We start from the raw sequence: 20664 nt of genomic DNA, 5'->3' as shown, positions 1-20664 counted from the left end.
ACGTGACGTCGGTGAAAACCCTCTATTGCTAGTAGTCACGTTTTAGAAGATGTGAAGCCATTTCGCGGTTTCTTGTGCTTTTGCATATTTTGAACTTAATTACAGCTGTTAATGCTGGTTATTTAAACAAATGTATAAACAGCAAATTTTCTGGTGTTAAAACCGGAGTACATTTTTATCTGCATGTGTAAAACTGCATCTAGAAAAGGAGTTCCTTTTCAGTGTTAAACTTTTAACTCTATAAGCAGTGCAATTCACAGAACCCTTAATGGCTTTTTCAGTTTTGAAGCTACGAGGAGATGAGCGCGCTGTGCAACAGTGCGTGTTGTCTTTTAAAAGCAGAGTCCATGATGTTTGAAAGCCAATGTTGATATTTGAAATCACCTAAACAAACACGCCCCTACCCCAATAGAATCTGGACCTTCTGTTGATAGACCCGCCCCACACATACGCAACCCGGCATTTGATTTGATTTGATTGGCTATAAGTGTGTTTTAGTAGTCGGCCCGTCTCCTTTTCCAAACCGTTTTTCAAACATCGTGGACTCCGCCTTTAATGAGTTGTGTGGTTAAAAATTAAATAATTTTTAACATATAATTGTTTATATATGATTATATGCAAACAATCTGAATTTGTTTTACATATTTTAATAAAGTGGCTGCTGATTCAGAGTTCGCTTTAGGGTTGCCACCTGTCCCGGTTTTACCGGGATTGTCCTTCTTTTTAATAACCTGTCCCGGGAAATTTATCAACTCTCGAAAAGCTATGTTAATATGTAATTTTGCGCATGCACGGCAGAGAGTGAGAGCTTGCGTCTGACGTCTGTGTTTGTGTTTGGCTCATTTAGCGCATGTAAGACAGAGAGCATCCTGATTGGCCTGTTTCAGTACATCAACCAATCAATTGTCAGTGTGGGCGGGCTTATATCTCTTCTCCCGAACCGAATTAATCAGTGTATCTAGAAACAGGAGCCCCATGGCAGAGGGAGAGTGCCCCAAAAGCGAAAATATAAGACACATTTTACACCAGACTTCACGACACACAGTTAACTAATAATAAACTGCACTTCTAGCCTAAAGCAATTTTTTATCTTTGTTAATGTTATATTATACATTTATTTAAATCTTGTTAACGTTAATTAATGCACTGTGAACTAACATAAATAAACCATGAACAGAATTGTAAAGTGTTGCCAATAATTGCATAGGCCTATAGACATATTATGCTCTGGGGTGGGGGGTGTTAGGGGGCTTGTGAGCAAACCAATTGGTCGGGTCATCGATATGTCCAGGTTTTTTATCAGACATGTGTGGCAACCCTAGTTGGCTTAAGCACCACGTGCATCTCAGGTAAGCCTAATTTGCACGTGAATTAGCTTCAAACATTACATTATACATATATAAGTCATTATCTTTTAAATGATGTTGTGGATGTATTAGCACTTATTTGTGATATGTTACACATTGGTTGCAAGCATTTGGGGAAGATCGTTTTTGTAAATCACTGTGTATTTGTTTAATCCAGCAGTATTTTACCTCGATAGTTTTAATTTGATAGTTTCAGTCTCTTGGTGGGAGTTTTGTAAATGTGTTTAAACGTATTTTCGTGGGTGACATGGCAGAGTTTTGCCCGAAAAGACGAGACTTCTCGAACAAACCGCATGTGCGAAGTGACGTTGTTCAAACAGAAAATCATTAACTTAACTTGTAAGTTAACTATGTTTAAAAGTCTGTCAAATGGCGTTATTGGCACAACAGACTTTGTTTGTATTTGCCGTGATGTTTATCCGCAGAAGTTACCTTTTCGTGCATATAACACACACTGTTAACCTCTTGAGTTTAGTGGTAGTGAACTCATATCATAATGCACACCACAACTGCGTAACATGTGCACTCCACAACTGCGTATCGTGTGCACGTAAAAGGAGAGCTCTTCATATCGGTTCTCCGCACTAATCCTGAGGAAAACGCGTATTATTAATGTATTTATATACATGAGCTTTTTTTTTAAGCCACAGTGGAATCCGCAGAAAGTTTAATAGACGACTATTACTACAGATTGATCAGCATGCCACAACCACAAAAGAAACAACCACGTCGGGAGTACTCCGCAGAATCGGAGGAGAACGCAACAACAACAACCATAGAGGTGGGTCTCCTGGAATCGATCAATAATAAACTGGCAATCCTTGAAATACTTCACCAGGACATTAAAAGACTTAAAATCCAGCCTTGAGTTTAGTCAATCTCAAATAGAATCGTTGCAAAAAGAAAATAACGTGATGCATACAAAGTTATCAGAACTCACAACAACAATCAATCGCCTTCAAAATGAAAATAAGCTACTGAAAGAATCCATACTGGACATTCAATGCCGTAGTATGCGGGATAATTTGGTCTTTTCAGGAATACCAGAACAAACCGAAGACAACCCGGAACACGCGATCAAAGACTTCATGCATTCTACACTCAAACTCCCCAAAGATATTCTCAGCAATATAACTTTACACCGCGTTCATCGCCTCGGATCCAACAATAAAAAAAACATTGACGCCAAACGTCCACGTCCCATCGTTGTGAAATTCGAACATTACAAACAGAAAGAACTGGTCAAAAGCAAAGGTAAGGAACTGCGAGGAACTACATTCGGACATAACGATCAATTCCCGCGAGTCATTCAGGACAGACGGAGAATATTAATTCCAATTATGAAACAGTTTCGGCAGAACGGAAAGAAAGCGGTCATCACAGTTGACCGATTATATGTTGATGGCAAGCTTTACAGAAATGACACTATATCTTGGCTATAATCATACACTGTAGGGAACAGAAGGGGAAAAACGCCAATGAATGCAATAAGAAATATTAAGAAATAACCACCTGTTGTTTGTTGTCAAAATATGTTATTTGTATTCACATTCATAATTAAGTGCACAAAAGCAACAAACTATCCTTAACATAAAATGTCCAATTTAAAATTAGTAAGCTGGAATGTGCGGGGCATCAACTCACCAGCTAAAAGATCAAAAATTTTAAACCACCTTAAAAAACTCAAGACAGACATATGTTTATTACAAGAAACACACCTTTTGGAATCAGAGCATAAAAAACTAACAAACACACATTTAACGCAAATATACTCTGCTTCTTATAACTCAAAAAAAGAGGGGTAGCTATATTAATCAGTAAAAACATTACAGTTACTAACCATTCAGCTATATGTGACCCAGAAGGACGATACGTTATCATCAACATATGCTTTAACAACCAAATAATGACTATTGCTAATATATATGGACCAAACACAGACAATCCCCAATTTTTTCATGATTTCTTCTCATCAATATCGAACCTTGCTCAATCAGTTATCATAATTGGAGGCGACTTCAATACAAATATGCCACCACAATTTAAACCATGGCAGTCTACAGAAATTATTAAACAATATTTGACTGATTTGGGTCTTGGCGACAGTTGGAGACTGAGAAACCCGAAATCCAGAGAATACACTTACTTTTCAGCAGTTCATAAATCATATTCACGTATTGATTATTTCTTAACCAGCAACTCTCTCATTCCAGACATATTAAATATAACAATTAATCCTATTATCATATCAGACCACGCTCCAGTCACTTTAACTATTAATAGCAAAGATATCACAAAAAATCATTTAGATGGAGGATGAATACATCATTTTTTTAAAGACAAAGATTTTAATGAATACTTTAAAAAAGAATGGGCATTCTTCATGGAAACAAATAATATACCAGGCACCTCTGCAATAACCCTCTGGGAGACCGCTAAAGTTGTATTAAGAGGAAAAATTATATCATACTCTACACATAAACACAAAAAAGAACAAGAATTACAAAAAGAATTAGAAAATAAAATACATATATTACATAAGAGATACTCTCAATATCCGGATGAACAGACTTTGAAGGAGATTAATAAAACTAAAGATGAATATGAAGCAATACTAAATAAAAAGATAGAATTTCAAAAACAATGTCTAAAACACACATATTTTGAACATAATAACAAATCAGGTAAATACCTAGCTAATCAACTCAAACGTAATAGAGAAAAAACACTAATCCCTGTAATTAAGAACACAGAAGGGAAGACACTTCACACCACACACTGTAAAAAATAAAAAGTTGACTTAACTTACATTTTCGAGGCAACTTGCTGCACAGCTTTTTTGAGTTTACTCAACTCTTGGATGATGAAGTTCACCTAACTCAATTTACTGAGTAATGTCAACTTACACCAACAAGTTGAACCAACTTAAACTGATTAGGCTATTAGCAAATTTCTAAGCTTACTCAACTAGTGACTTAAGTCCTCTCAACTATTACAACTGTATAAACACCATTCCAGCATCTATCCCTAAACACCAGAGACAAGTTGGTTAACACACAATCTCTTGTGTTTCTATATAGCTCAGTGGTAGAACATTGTGTTTGCAACGCAAAAGGTCATGGGTTCAAACCTAACAAGTACTGATAAAATGTCTAGCTTTTAATGCAGTGTAAGTCGCTTTGGATAAAAGCATCTGCATGTTTTGGACCGTGGGAGTGAACCCACAATGTCACAGAGAAAACATTCAAACTCCACAAAGAAAGGTCTCCTAAACAAAGTCTTTGTCTGACTTAGCCCTTGCTTAAACCAGAGACCTTTTTGCTTTGAGGCAACAATGATGCGCGCTAACTCATTGTGCTGCCCTCTACACTGAACACACACTTCTCAATCATGGTAACTATGTACAAACATAATTCTTTAAAAAATACTCTAAATACAACATATAACTAACATTAACAACATAACAACATAAATAAAGCCATTTATGTAGCTTAAATAAATTGATTGCAACCACTTACCTTAAAAAATTGATTAAATTCAATGAATCATTTTTTTCAGTGCATAACAATGTACATACAAACTAAAAACATACGGTCATCCATTGGGATCATAACCAGACTAGGGGAACCTGATCTGGAGATACCGGGTGTGATGTCCCAGTACCCTTTTTTGGCTTATATATATATATATATATATATATACACATATATACACTGCAACCACTTACCTTAAAAAAATGATTAAATTCAATGAATAATTTTTTTCAATCAATTTATTTAAGCTACATTTAAACAAAAAAGATTAGTAACGTAAAATGAAATATAAAACTTTTGTTTAAATGTAGCTTAAATAAATTGATTGCAACCACTTACCTTAAAAAATTGATTAAATTCAATGAATCATTTTTTTCAATATATATATATATATATATCTAATTGCACAGGAGTCAGGACAAGGCAGACCAGGGGTGTGATGGGATGTGTGCCGGCGGGGATGAGTGGCTGTAGTACCTTGAGGGACAAGACTACTTCAGTTAGTATTATTATATTATTATCTTCATTATTACTTTAAATAACTACTGTTTATTTTCATTATAACCACCACTGTTCCCACTACTCCCACCACTACAGCAACTATTGTTATTATACTTACTACTATACAATATTATACACTAAGTTCCTATCGATTTTATGTATCGATTTATATATACTACAAAGATGATCATACAGAAATACTCTATATAATAATAATTTATACTATGACCCCTCTCAGAAATTGTATGTTGATGTACTCTAACTGATGTAGCGATAACTTATTTTTCTTCACCAAAAAACACAAAAATTGGATGAACAATAATCATTATTCAAACTCATGAAATTATGGACTTAAGAATCCTCTGTACCAATAGTATAAGTATTGTCACGTTTTTTATCTCTGTCAACTTATCACATTTGTCTATATGTGTGTTTGTATCTGTATGTGTATCTGTTACCGCAAAAAAATAAAAATAAAAATAAAATAAAAATAAAAAAATAAAGGGTTACACATATATTCAAAAAGACCGCATAAGCATTATTAACATCCTCTACAAAAACTTTACTCCAATCTTGATTAATCAAGTATTTCCTAAATGAGCCTATTTCCTTCTTCGTCCGACTTCCAGTATATATAACTTTATCCACATCTCCAGTTTTTTTTACCAGTTTTTAAATAATTTGCCAGTTTTCATCATTTGTGATCACTGATATCACATAATAGCAGACCACTATAAAAAGTTGCGTCAATGTTGTTAATAAAAATATTTTTAATCAGTGTTGAAGTTGTCCGTGTCACTCTACTAGGTTTTGATATTACTGAAAACATTCCTTTACTGTACATTTCATTTAAAAAAATCATAAGTTGCTGTTTGGCCTTGTGGATTCATTAAATCAACATTAACATCACCACATAACCACATGGTCTTATTGGACATTGAGTAATCCACAAGTGCAGTAAGTTTTTCTTTAAATACCTCTACATTTGAGCCTTGTGCTCTATACACACAAACTATAATTATTTTTTGCTTTGTTTCTAACTCAATCTCCACCACCACACATTCAAGAAGACCTTCTATAACCACAGACATTCTTTCAACAATCTTACTTATATATTTCCTTGACAAACAATGGCAGACCTCCTCCTCATTTTCCCGGTCTATCAACATGATACAAACTATATCCAGCAATCCCCAATTCATAACCTTTAGCTGCATTTAACCATGTTTCTGATAAAGCAATTATACAAACCTTAATAAAATTATGGATTATTTAAATACATTGAAAAGCCAGTTTCCTATAAAGAATTCTGCAATTAAAATGGATAAAATAATCAATAGTTTTCACTTAACATTTAAGTTGAATTCATCCTCACTATAGTTCTTGCACGGGATTAAATTATGGGTATGCCTTTCTGAATCCAATTCTACATCTAAATCATATATTTTGTATTCCCCATTGTCTCTCATCTCTAATGGGTTAATTTGTTCAACCATTCGGCTTTAATTAAATATTCTAACATAAACAACCAAGAACAAAACTCATTGCTCAACAGTTCCAATTTTTTTGATGAACCTGCACCTTTAAAATAAAACTTAAAGTCAGTACCTTGAGCACGCAGTCCCTTCTTAATATCATTATCCCATCCATAATCTTGGTCCGTTGAGGCACGCTTGTTGTTTTGATTATATTGTTAACTTCTTAATAAACCACAAACAAACATGTATATATTTATTTTGTCCTCACTTTCTTTACTGTAGTTCCCTCTCACAATTCTGCAAAAAGGCTCATTATGCAAGTCTTTTGTTTGCTGAGCTGTCAATCAATCCTTCTCACATACGGCCCATCTAAACAAAAAAGTGTTTTACAATTTCTAAATCAATGTTTTATGTGAATGAGTATGCAGAATGATTTTCACATCGTTTTAAAGAACTCAATACTTTTCTAAACACAATCTAGTAGTCTAGTTAAAACATGTTTAGTATGGGATTTGTGGACTTGTATTTACATGTTTGTATTTTTGAAAGAAAAATGTTTATGCATGGTTTTTAAAAAACAACATTTTTAACTCACTGATACATGTTGATCATATAATATTGTAGCCCAGTTTGTGCTGAACGCAGTGTTATGAGACACTTGCCATTAATACGTTTAAAGCATCTGAAAAAAAGACCAAATGTACGATCATGTCAGAACCTCTGCCAGTGTCCTAAAATGCTCCGACCCCAGAAGGTTAAAGGGATAGTTCACCAAAAACTGAAAATTCTGTCATCATTTACTTACTCTCATTTTGTTAGAAACATGTATAAATTTCTTTGTTCTGATTAACAGAAAGGAAGATATTTTGAGAAATGTTTGTAACCAAACCGTTCATGGACCCCACTGACTTCCATAGTAGGAAAAAAGAATACTATGGAAGTAAATGGGGTCTACGAATGGTTTGGTTACAAACATTTCTCAAAATATCTTGCTTTGTTCACCAGAAGAAAGAAATGTATACAGGTTTGTAACATGAGATTGAGTAAATGACAGAATTTTCATTTTTGGGTGAACTTACTCTTTAAGCAAAGAACATTGTATAGAAGAAGTGTAAGGTTTTCAAAAGTGTAGGGAAAAAATAGGTAGTAGACCTTTGTCTAGCAACGCCCCTGCTCAGTCCCTTAATTCTAACTTTATCTAAAATTTCCCTTTTTCAGTGACGGACCTGCAGTTCTTTAAAAGTTAAAATTCTCTGTTTTTTGTTTTATGTACAACAACAAAAAAGTTGCTGAAATTGTTAATATTATAAAAATGTATCTGAAATTTAAATACGTTTTTATTTGCTTTAAAAATGTGATGTGAATTATATAGTGAACCCAGCATCGAGATACAGATCAAACTGTGAGCTTAATGTATTGTTACACCCCTACAACACAATATTATAAATTCATGTTTTATAACAGAAAAAAAACTCGTTAACATGCATAAATGTTATGTTTATTTGTTGAACTGAAGGTTGGATTAAACATGAAACGCACGTGATCGTTGTCATCAGTGAGGCAACCAATCACGAAGAGCTGTGTCGTCATCAGAAGCTAGCCGGCTACTTTCAAAACGCTCTTGCATTACTTGAAAACCATATGACAGTGTCACGTGCCTTCAGCGCCAGCTCAAATCGGAGAAAATTACTAACCGGCATGCACTGCTTCAAAAGGAAAATCACTTTTATAAAAAGATCAATTATATTAATTTATATAATAAAAAACAGGTAGAGAAACAGTATCAAGTTAATATAAAACTAATCAATACTGCTACTTTGTTCTTTTCGATTTTATATGCTTGTAATTTCTTGATTTGTTCTTATTTTCCCACGTCACCTTTTTGCTTATCTGAAAATTATTCAACCCATGACTCAAAAACCATAATTTTACAATATAGTACTGGTTAAATTACACTAAGTCATTTTAAATTAGATGTAGGCCTTCAGGTCCACAACTTAAAATTGTATGGCCTTGCGACTGATGGTCTGATTATGGCAAAATAAAATTATTGCAGATGTAAAAAATTAAGGGAATGCTACTTATTACAGCTTTCCACATTTATCAACCCATTTAATTAAACATGGTTTTGGTTACTAGTCAAATGTTTACAGAGGCCACAACGCCCCTCGAGCACCCTTCTCACCTTTTTCACCCCTGACCCGTTTTCATGCCTGTTAAAAACATGTTACATTTCATATATAAATCACACCTGAATAAATGTCGCAGGGCCAGCCAAACAAATGAAAACAATGTGAGACTTATAGTCTAGGAAATATGGTTTATTTTTTTTTCATGTGGAGCCTCGGAGTTTCATCTGAAATCACAAAAGATTTCACAGTTAATATCTGCCATTCATATAAACACGCTTCAGAAATGTCAACGCATAACACAAAACTTAATTTGTTATGTACTTGACAAAGATGAGAGGAGGAGCATTACCTCTGTCTTTATAATGTGATTGGGCATACTGATGCTGGCGGGTGAACCATTTATGGTCACCCGCCGGGACTCAGTCGACCCCTTGACCTGGTCCGAAATGCCATTTTCTGCCCCCCGAGGCCTGCCGGATTTCTTTAATTTTTGCTATGAATTGGGGGGGGGGACAAAACACTCAATATAGCCAATAAAGCAAAAAAGTCGTGCCTTCTATTAAGAGCAACCAATCAGCAATCACTAAAGAAGAATGACACTCTATGTGTAAGTCAAGTCTGATGTCATCTCAAAACAATTATATGCATTTACTTACCCAGGAGCCAGCCATCGCGAACGGCACCTGCTCCAAGTCTATTTCCTACACTGCTGTGCACTAGAATTAAAGTCATGTGTAGAACCAGGCCATCGTGCCGCGACATTATATACAATTTGCACATTTATTGAATGCACATGTTTGCGATTCACATAAATGAATTCATCTACATATGGAGCCCTTATAGCAATATGAGTGCAGTCAATTGCACCGATTACATTGAGGAAACCGGACATTGCTGCAAATTGCCTTTTTAATATTGGCCTGTTCTCCAACAGTGTAAGGAATTATGGCAGTAGAATTGGCTGTAAAATCCCAGACCTATGACAAATGAATAGGAATGTCAAAATCAATAAGGTTTGCCTTACAAAAAGTACAGTTAGTTACAGTGTTGTTTTCGTCAACGATGACGATAACGAAATGATTTCGTTGACGCACATATTTTTTATGACGCTAACGCGACGATGACTAGCTAAAAATGTCTCTAAAGTGACGAAAACATGACGAGACGCTTTCGAGTTTTCGTTGACGAAACGAGACGGAGCGAAAATGATTATAAGTCTGACGTTCATAATGCATGTCATTTCTGCCCATTTTGCGTGAAATCTGTCTGTTTTTAGCTCAAAAGTATAAGCAATGCTGCCGCTTTCTATCCTTGTTTTGGGTCAACACAGTCTCACTCCGGCTGCCACCATGCCACGCACAAGATTTCAAACAACAACAACAACACATCTGCGGCTGTGGCAAGTTCGAAGGACTGTAGCGGCAGGCGCACAGCTGGCCCGCCCAATCAGAAATGTAAAAAATAGTACTCTGTATAGTTAGACATGTATACTACTTTATGTGGTGTATTTTATCTATTGCATGTTGTGTTAAAAACAGTAAAATTATAAGTAAGCCTGATAACTAAAAACTATTATAAAGCAGTTGAAGTGGAAAACGTATTTTGAATAACAACACGTTATAAATATGTGCTGCGCGCTTTCCTCTCAATAACATAAACACACAACAAATATGACAGCGGGGTAAAAAATAGAAAGAAAACATCTGACCACAGTGATGTTGTTTGATAGCCTATACCGAGATATAGCCTATTGCTTTTAAGCAACAAATAGCCTATCATAACAACCTATAAGCCTACTGTGTAATTGAGACATTAATTTAAGAAATGCATTAAAGCAGAAAGACGTGTAGGCTGCAGAAATATAGTGGGTTCACTTCAATCCACACCACAGACGTTCTTGGTTTGCTTCTTATTTATTAAATCGAGGCAATTGTTTGATTAAACATTGATTAATATTAAGATACAATTTATACAAAACGAAATTCACTATAAAGAAAGTTTTTCAACAAAACAAACCTATGCAGGACTCGCAAAATTGCTAACCCGAAGTCCCGGGGCTATGGCGAATTCCTGTCGGGCTAAAAAAAATGTATGCGCCATGCCCGTCGGGCGGAGGAAAAAATATTGTAATGTGTTTGCATTCTCTCAGATTTAGTTAGGTAATTATATTGTATGTAATTCGGCGTCATCTTGTTAGCCATATCCTCACTAACAAGTGAAACTGTCAGGAAATTAAGTGAACGCATAATTAAACCCATTATTCCTTTCGTTCACGTCTGATATGCGCGCTCCTCGGCTCCGCTCTTCACGAGTAGGCTTGCTCTTGTGCTCATCAAAAAGTATATTAAATGTTTATTTATTTGTCATTTCGTTTAACCTCAGAGTCTAACATTATTCTAGCAATTCCCTTTTTCTTTCTTTATTTAGTAAGTTAACTTAAATATGTGAGAACGAAAATATATTTTCAGTGATTTGCATGAAGAGAATATGATGTTAGAAGTTCATTTTAAGCATTTAGTAGCCGTATTTATTTAAACACTTTAATAGGCTATTTAAAAAAGTATAAGGTTTTTTGGGGTTCATTTATCTTTCTTGTCATTGCGTGCAGGTTCTTTTTTGTAGGCTTTTTACCAAAAAGGCTTAATTAATGTCACGTTGCATTACAATTTAAAATATCAATAATGTCAAAAATGATGCAAAAATGCCAATAAACAAAAACGATGAGATGATTTATGGACATACTTTCAGTATAATCCATCAGACAGAAAAACGGAATGCATATTGGGAGACGACAGTTAATGTGGCCACCAGGGCCGGAGTGGGACTCATTTTCAGCCCTGGAGTTTCATGCCTTAGACCGGCCCACTTTAGTTCACGACTGACTATTAAAATAATATCTTTAAACCCTCAGTAGTATAAGTCTGCAGTAGTGCACTGTTCTCTGCAGCCTTGCAATTCACTGTATTTTTCAAATATATAATTTCATATTCTGTGCAAATGCAGTAAACAATTATAATTTTTGCCATAATTATGCAGCCCTACCATAAGACCATAATATTATTAAAGTAAACTTATTCAAAAACTAAAGGAAACAAATGTGTTTGTATTTTCCTCTATATTTCTATTTCTAAAAAATGGTGAGTCTTGAGATTAACTGTTGGGTTGATAACGTTTGGAAACCCCTGATATACAATACACAAGCAAGATTTATCAAGTAGGCCTATGCATTGGAAACAAATGGAAATAATCTGTATCTTTGGCTAAATAACGTAGGCCTACATTGTGTTAAAAAAAAGAAAACATCATGGATATACTTTTGAAACTAATGAGTTTTGCATCAAATAGATTTTTGTTCCTCTTGCAATAAACGATGAATAATGACTATTCATAGGGAATTCATCTATGACTTGGATAAAAAAAATAAGTTTAGAGGCCAGCCCGTTTGTATTAAGACGCGCTCAAGTTTATTTAAAATATAATAGACGCGCGGCCGGCAAGCGCACTCAAAAGACGCGCTCAAGTTTATTTTAAATATAGACGCGCGGCCGGCAAGCGCAATCAATATAGACGCGTCTGAAACAAAACTCGTGTTCAAGTAAGCGCTTTGAAAACCAGAAGACAGCGGCACGTCCTGCTTTTCCCATGCGTTTTAGATGTCAATGAACCCTAATGCAAGAATTCTTCCAATAAGTGGTCGGGACTCGGGACACAATCAACTTGTGCATAAAGCGGCGGGGACATCTCTCACCCGCAAATACGCGTCATCCCGGTGGCATGACAACACCGGCCCTCGTGGCCAAAAAGAAACAGACCGGCCCACCGGGAATCCTCCCGGTTCTCCCTATGGCCAATCCGGGCCTGGTGGCCACAAACTAGGTGGGGAGAATACCACCTAGTCAAGCGGCACCTGAAGGCTCATCACGCTAATATTTTTTAAAGGTAACTAACAAGTCACGCTGTTAACATATCATATCCATTCAATTTTACTCGACAATCGGCTTGTGACACATTTCATGGTAAGCTTAAGGTTTTACGTACATGTATCTGCTTGTCAAACCTAAGCCCATTCCAATACTTTTTGTGGTGTATTTAAATAAGGCAAGGCACGCGTTTCTCAACTTTATAAGCGAGGTCTCAGCGTAACACACAAACTCAACATGATGGTATATTAGGCTAAACTTTTTTCTTCATAACTTTTTGTTATGACATGCGCAGAAGGCACACCGACTAAAACAACGGCAAGCCCTCAGGGACAACCTTAATGCACATTTTAATTGTATTAAATACATAACACTTTTTAACCTAAATTCATTGGTTAAAAAATACTTTTTTACTAAAATTGACTTAAACTTGACTAAAACCTCTTTGCGTTTTCGTCGACTAAAACTTGACTAAAACTATACATTTTACAAGTGACTAAAATGTGACTAAAACTAAAATCATTTTCGTCCAAAAGACTAAGACTGAAACGAAAACTAAAAGGGCTGCCAAAAACAACACTGGTTAGTTACTTGTCGCCTATTTACTGCTGGTATGTCCCGGTTGCAAAAAATCCTAAAACTGAAAGGACTTGGGTTGGTACCGGGATGGCACGGTTCCGTCTTGTTGGCCTTTAATTGATTTATTACTAGTAAAAATACACATTAAAGATATGTGTAATTGCAGAGCTCTGTAACTTAGAGAGCTCTGTAATTCAATTGTTACTAGTAAAAATTCAATTGTAGAGCTCTTTAATTTCATTCTTACTAGTAAAAATATAATTACGATGAGTAATGTGCTGGCTACATTAAAAGATAATTTGGCTTCCCATATCGTGTGTAAATCAGCACCCCCACAAGCGCAGGAGCAATGAAGACGAAGTCCATAGGCAACAAAAAACAAAAGTCAATTTCAAATCGTTCAACCGTTACTCTGAAGAGGGTTTTAGTCTCCATTTCTCTCAATATTGAGTAAAAGCTCAGCATTCAAGTAATTTATTCCCCAAATTTCTCTGTAATCCCTTATCTACATCTGCTCTCTTTCTGTCACACGTGCAGACTACCCGACTCTCACGTGTCTGAGAGGAACCCGGAAGTAAGCGATGAGTCTTGAATGCTGTTTGGCGCATCATTGGTCGAACGCAACTTTCTTCTCATTGGCTGATTCATTGACCATTAAATAACTATATAATTCTTTTTCATACTGAAGCCCTAAATAATTTAATAACTTTTGTAACTGGAGTTACAAAAGTCTGAAAAAAAACAAGAGACTTCCTAGAGAACTATCATGTTCCTCCATGACCACACAAATCTGTTGGAAACACGCGTGGATGGCCGGTGAAGTCCCAGCAATGGTTACGGCTCTCTCAGCCACCTCAATGTGAGCTCCAGATAACTACACACACAGACAGAAGAGCGCAATGAAACTTGAACTTTCACTTCTTACATTAAGTGTTGAGGCTAAGACTATATGCACGCTTACCTTCATGATCTCTTTAATTTTACAACCCCCCTTGCCGATTATATAGCCACACTGACTGGATGGCACCACAATCCGCAGTGTGGCCGGGTGTCTCCATTTTGCTGTACTTGATTCCATGACCCTGTAGATGTTCTGATGAAAAACAGATGTGTCATAAAACCGTGTATTCACACTAGACAAATCATGTCAAATCTTGAACCGTATCTGAGTGTGACTCTCAAGCGCCCTGAATCCTCTGCACTTAAGCTGAACGTTATACTCCAGACCTGAGCACAATTATCCAAAGTAAAAACTAGAAATGCTCCGATCGGTCGGCCGTCGATGTGACTGTAACGGTACCTTCTCAATCTGATCAATAATTATTCCCACAGCTTCAAAGACTGCGTCATTGCGGCCACTTATTGTCACGACGCGCTCCGGGCAGCCAACCGAAATATTAAAAGGAGCACCGCTCTGCAAGAAAGAAGTGCATTAAAATAAGCTGGACACATGAACTCATCACTAACACAACACTGCTGAATGCTTCATTCTGATTGGCTGAGAGACTTTGTGCAAGTGGACGAGAATGATTTTATAATTATGCAATTTTATACACAAAGTCATTAAATAGTGAGGCTGACACTGCAAAACATTCAAACTCAATGCTACGAGTGAGCGAGCTGCCTGTGGTAAGGATGGCCACCAAATGCTGACATTTGACTCCGTTGGCCAGCAACACAGACGAGACATCTAACCATTCTATCTATATCTATATCAAATGTTCTACGAGGTGCCCAGTGGAAAATACCGGATGAGGGGGTGTTCATGTGCATTTTCCGCGTTGGCTTTTGGTCATAATTACCATAGCACGTGAAGGCTCCATGTGTGTCTAATAAACTGACTACACAGACAACATGTTGGGCACTACAGAGAAACCCTGTCTATAGGGCTTTAGGAACAGTGAGTGCGAGTCCTTCCATGTTCACGTGCAGTATCTAACACACACACGTAAAAAACACACAGAACTACTGACATTGTTTAAATATTCAAACCCACCTTCCTAATGATGCTGCCCACTTCTTTCCCATGCATCAGTAATTTAAGAGAGTCCCTCCATGTAGCCTACAAACACATAAAACACACAGAACTACTGACAGTGTTTAAATATTCAAACCCACCCTCCCAATGATGCTGCCCACTTCTTTTCCATGCACGAGCAATTTAATAGTAATTGTGAGTCCTTCCATGTTCTCATGCAGTATCTAACATACAAACACTTGAAACACACAGAATTACTAACATTTATTTTTTGCATTGGCATTTATTACCAAAATTACAAATCTGCTTTACAAGACCCTGGTATTCCCCAGCTTTGTTACACACACACACACACCACATCTCATATTTAAATGGTAAAATAAGCTATTGACCATTCACACAAGTTTAACACTGTAAAGTCTCATCGTGTAAGGGGACATTTCATGAAAATCAGACTTTTTCCATGTTTAAGTGCTATAATCGGGTTCCCAGTGCTTCTACCAACCCAGAAAACATGAAAAATAGCAACCCTGTAACTTTGTTTCGGTAAGGCGCTCTCTGCAAGCATGTGAATAAATAGGTCATTCAGATTTCGCTCCCCTCATGACGTAGGTAAGGGATCTTATTACAAATATAGCTGCAAGCAGCAATACCGGGGTCAAGCCGAAAAGGGCACAAAAGGATGCAAAATTGAGATTGGATAAGCAGATTGAAGAACCTAGATAAACAGTTATATATTCAGATAATTCAGCACTCATACATATGCATATGAAATTAATCCACATCAATCCTTTCTATATTTTTAAACCGCAGGTAAGGCAATGGTGAATGAAGTCGTAACTTGTGTTATTTTTGGACCAAGATGTATTTTCTATGTTTCAACACGTTCTAACTGACCCACTGATGTCACATGGACTACTTTAATGATGTTTTCATGACCTTTTTGGACATGGACAGTAAACTGTACATACATTTTCAATGGAGGGTCAGAAAACTCTTGGACTAAATCTAAAACATCTTAAACTGTGTTACGAATATGAACAGAGGTCATGAACGACATGAGGGCTAGGCCTGGGGCGGTAACCGGATTACCGCCATACCGCGGTCACGTGACCCATGCCGCCGGTCTGAGCTCCTCACCGTCATAACCGCAAAAAAAAAAAAAAAACTTGAAACATTGGCCTGCACTTGTGTGTATATGTGGGGATGTTATACACGCAGCTTTCAAACAACCGCAGCTTATTATCAGTTAACATTTAATGTTCATATGATTTTAATATTAAATTGTCATTGAGTAGAAATACAGGTGACGTTGTCTGTGACTCGGTAAAAGCAATACAAACATTTTATTTAATTTGAACTTGCAAACAGCTGCAACAGATCAACAACAGAATCAGGTTTCATACATTATTAAATTGTCACGCAACATAAAGAGCACGCGATCAGTCCGAGGATTAATATCCAAAGAGGTTAGATTGTCTCTTTTTCATCTAGCCTACCACAGTGGCCATTTCTACAGCAGTACACATTTCAAAAAGTTTTGCTTTTGCCTCTTCTTTCTCCGTTTGTGGAAAAAGACAGATGTTTATGGTAAGTGTCTAGGACAGAAGCGGTCCCGAGCACGCGAGACAGACGCAGACCGCCCGGACGCACGCGAGACAGACCGTGTCATTTTGGGCACACACAGGCGTCTCCGTGCAGCTTCCCAGCTATACTCAAGCACAGACACATATGCAGTACAAGTGATTTCTCATACAAATAGTTATTTTACCAGACCATCAGGGCAGCAATAATTTGCGTCATTTACAGGCCATTCATAAATTAAGGATAGAAAAGTGGAGAAATGTCTGTAGGCACGTACGTGTGGACACGCACAATGCGTTAACATTTTTTTTTACGGATAATATTATTTGTTCAAGTTGTTGAATGTTGAAATTGAAGAAATGTGAAAGGAAATAATATTCACTTTACATGTTCCTAAAGTAATTTGCACATGTTGTTTATTGAACATAAGTAAGTCATGCATGTTATTTAACTCGTTGCATTGCCAATAAAGCACAAAACCGCGGGAATTTGTTGATTACCGACCGCAGTAAGAAAAAATCCAAACCGGCCCAGCCCTAATGAGGGCGAGTCATTAAAGGGACACTTTCTCCATTTGCATTAAGCTTTGTATAGTTAGAACCCCAGTCATGTTTTTGAATGGTCGTGCATCATTTCCTCAGTTTCTGCTGAGACAGGAGAAATACAGATTTCAGTGTTGCACCTCCTTCTTTCAATGATGTAAAAATCATCATCTTGCATCATTGAAAGGAGGAAGTCCATTCTTTGTTGAGGGGGTGAGACTACAAACACCCCTTTTCTCGGTCAAATAGGTACCAAAATCTAAATGTTACATGTTTCATTTCGACTACAAATATGACACACTTTCAATAAAGATTAATGTTTCAACGGGTGAAATGCTCCTTTAATGACTTTTTTCATTTTTGGGTAAACTAACCCTTTAATACTGCGTTAGCGTAATACAGTGATAATAGTAACAGCAGACCCCACTTTAAACTAATGGATGTTTGGTTCTTGAACGAATTGTTCTTTTGAGCCGGTTCTCAGGAAGTAATTGGTCGAGCCTGTTCACAAATCAAACTGAATCGAACTTTAGTTCCGGGTTGATGACGCAGTGTCAAAATAGCACGTCGGACTCAAAAAGAACAGGATAAACCTAATTTTAGAATGACTAGTGAAACTGGCAGGGGCAGAGCTACATGGCGGCCTGCCGGCCCCCCAACCTCATGGCCCACCCCAGTCTGAGGAGGGGGACAAAGTTGGTAGCCTACACCGCTCTCACGCAATAAATTAATCGCAGCGCAGAGAGGAGACTGACAACACGCCGACAGACAGGACAGATCAGCATGGGCGGAGCGTGTCTAAGGCTGGGGAAGCGATAGCCTTCCTCTGGCCACAGACTAAGTGATTAAGATTTGAATTTTTTCCACTTACATCACTATCTGAAAGCAGGGCTCTACAGTGCAAGTATTTCACTCGCCTAAAAATAGTTATGTGCAAACTTGTAAAATAATTTAGGAGCACAGTGCACGAGTGACGGATTGTTCTCAATACACTGAACAGCAGCATGATGAAGCGAACATAACATCCATTTCACATGAAAAGCATGCAAAAGGACGGGGTCGCAATGTTTCATATGGAAAGCAAGGAAAAGGGTCACGATGTGAACATAACAAAGTTACTTCATTTAAATGAGAGCGACGATATGCAATTAATGAGCCAATCACTGAAATAGTGTGGGAATGTGCGGGAGCTGCTGCTGGATTTTAAGTAAGAGAGTAGGCCTGCACGATTAATCGTTTTAAACCGAAATCACGATTTGATTGGATGCGACTTTTGAATCGCAAGAGCTGCGATTATTTCGATGCAGAACTATCAAATATGACAATCATCTAGTATGCAGTTTTTGACAGCTCACTTCATCCGCATTTTACGTTTGATGCAGTTTAAACCAATAGAGGGCATTAACACTGAGGTGCTGACTGAACATCAAATAACGCCATTTGGAAAACATGAGCGCGAGCAGCAGTTCAACTCCCCAACAAAGTGTACGGCCATATGATTTCCGCGATGCGGAAAACACGGACGGAATCACGAAATCCAAGCATATAAATGGAATTAACTGCACAGCGCGGAATGTCATTAAAACACAGCAGACGAAAGAGGTACAGTATACTTGCATGCGCACATCCACACCGGCACCGCTTTAAAAGTATATTTGCAGGCAGGAGGGTTCATGAAGCGCGCACACAGCGAGTAGTCAGCACACGCGTGATCACTAAACTAAGTTTCTTTCTTATCTAAGTGAACATAAGCAGCTGGATGTTTATCATTATATTGAAGCAGAGCAGTTTTAAAGCTCTCGTGGGTCTTAAACTGGCAGTAACCTGGTGCTTTCTCTGTTAGAAATGTTCATTACACACCAGAAATTAAAATCACTCCTTACTCTTAACTGAACAAACTTCTGCAGCTCCACATTTAAAATCGTACAGTGAGGAATGTGCAGTGTTTTATTTGTATTTTTGCTCATGTTAAATCATAGATTCTAATAACTAATATATTTATATTTATTACAGATGCCTGAAAAGTAAAACAAGGTGAGTATAGTCTTGTGATTAAAAGAAAAAAACTAAACATTTGCTTGTCAGAAGCATTGTTGTAGTGACAGCCAAAATACATTGGCCTATAGCCTTATATGTTATTTTAAATAAAACCTTCAATAAATTGTTGTTAAATTGGATTCTTTTAATGTTCTTTGATTAAAAAAGTGTGTCTGCAGAAGAGCAAAGTCCATCAGACACCTTGGTACAATGTTTAAGAGGTTTTAAATAAACAGTAGAACAGCATCTTTCTTTGGTGCTGTTAAAACCACCACAACAAACCTGGATTTAGCTCTTTTATTATATACTAATAAATCACACTTTAAATCATGAATCGCAATTTGGATCAGAAAAATCACAATTAGATTTTTTTCTCCAAATTGTGCAGCCCTAGTGACAGTGCTAAAAATGTTATAGCCAGATATGATGACGCTACTCCAACACGCCTCAAGACAGATGAGTGATCTATTTATCAAGCCAACGCGCAAAACTGGCGCATATGAAAGTGAAAGTAATAGTGCTGTGACAGATTGCAGTTGATCCGTGATCGGTACGCATCATGACCCACAGTTCGGTTCGCATGCGATTCGCGAATTAATATGCTAATTTAACTCATTCACCGCCATTGACGAGTTATCTCGTCAATTATGAGTTAATATTTAACTAATAAATATGCCTTTCTGGACGAATTTCAAAGTGAAAGTGTAATACCGCTTTTATCCACTAGATGGCGAATTTATAAAAAACGGAAGTTAAAAAGATTTAACGATTGAATTTAAATGCCTTTATGTTTGATAGTCATTCTGAGTATGATCTCTAACATAAATTCCTTTACAAAAACGCAATTTTTTTAAGCTTTTTGCTCAAAATGTTGTATTTTTGAAGAGAAATATCCATATTTCAGTGGTTAAATTAAGTGGAAAAAGTAAATATATAATATATAAAGTTTTTCCCCATTTTGTTTGTTTGTTTATTTGTTTATTGTTTGTTTGAAAGCAAAGGGTGTGTTCTTT

General features: G+C 36.8%; 2 protein-coding genes across 2 annotated transcripts in view; both read right to left on the bottom strand.

The window, feature by feature from the left end:
• Positions 1-20664, bottom strand: part of LOC141351610 (poly(rC)-binding protein 2-like) — a 125013-nt gene that overhangs the window by 57674 nt on the left and 46675 nt on the right. The gene's annotated exons all lie outside the window — the stretch shown is intronic.
• Positions 8362-15697, bottom strand: LOC141351635 (poly(rC)-binding protein 2-like). The gene is made up of 6 exons (XM_073858754.1): positions 15629-15697; positions 15507-15572; positions 14811-14924; positions 14472-14603; positions 9668-14384; positions 8362-9504 (listed from the first exon to the last, which is right to left on the bottom strand). Exons 1-5 carry the CDS (start codon positions 15695-15697, stop codon positions 14232-14234), a joined length of 534 nt encoding a protein of 177 aa, XP_073714855.1. The 3' UTR covers positions 8362-9504; positions 9668-14231.

Source organism: Misgurnus anguillicaudatus, chromosome 20, assembly GCF_027580225.2.
Source record: "Misgurnus anguillicaudatus chromosome 20, ASM2758022v2, whole genome shotgun sequence".
In the NCBI taxonomy this organism is placed as follows: domain Eukaryota; kingdom Metazoa; phylum Chordata; class Actinopteri; order Cypriniformes; family Cobitidae; genus Misgurnus; species Misgurnus anguillicaudatus.
This window is presented reverse-complemented; position numbering and strand designations above follow the sequence as displayed.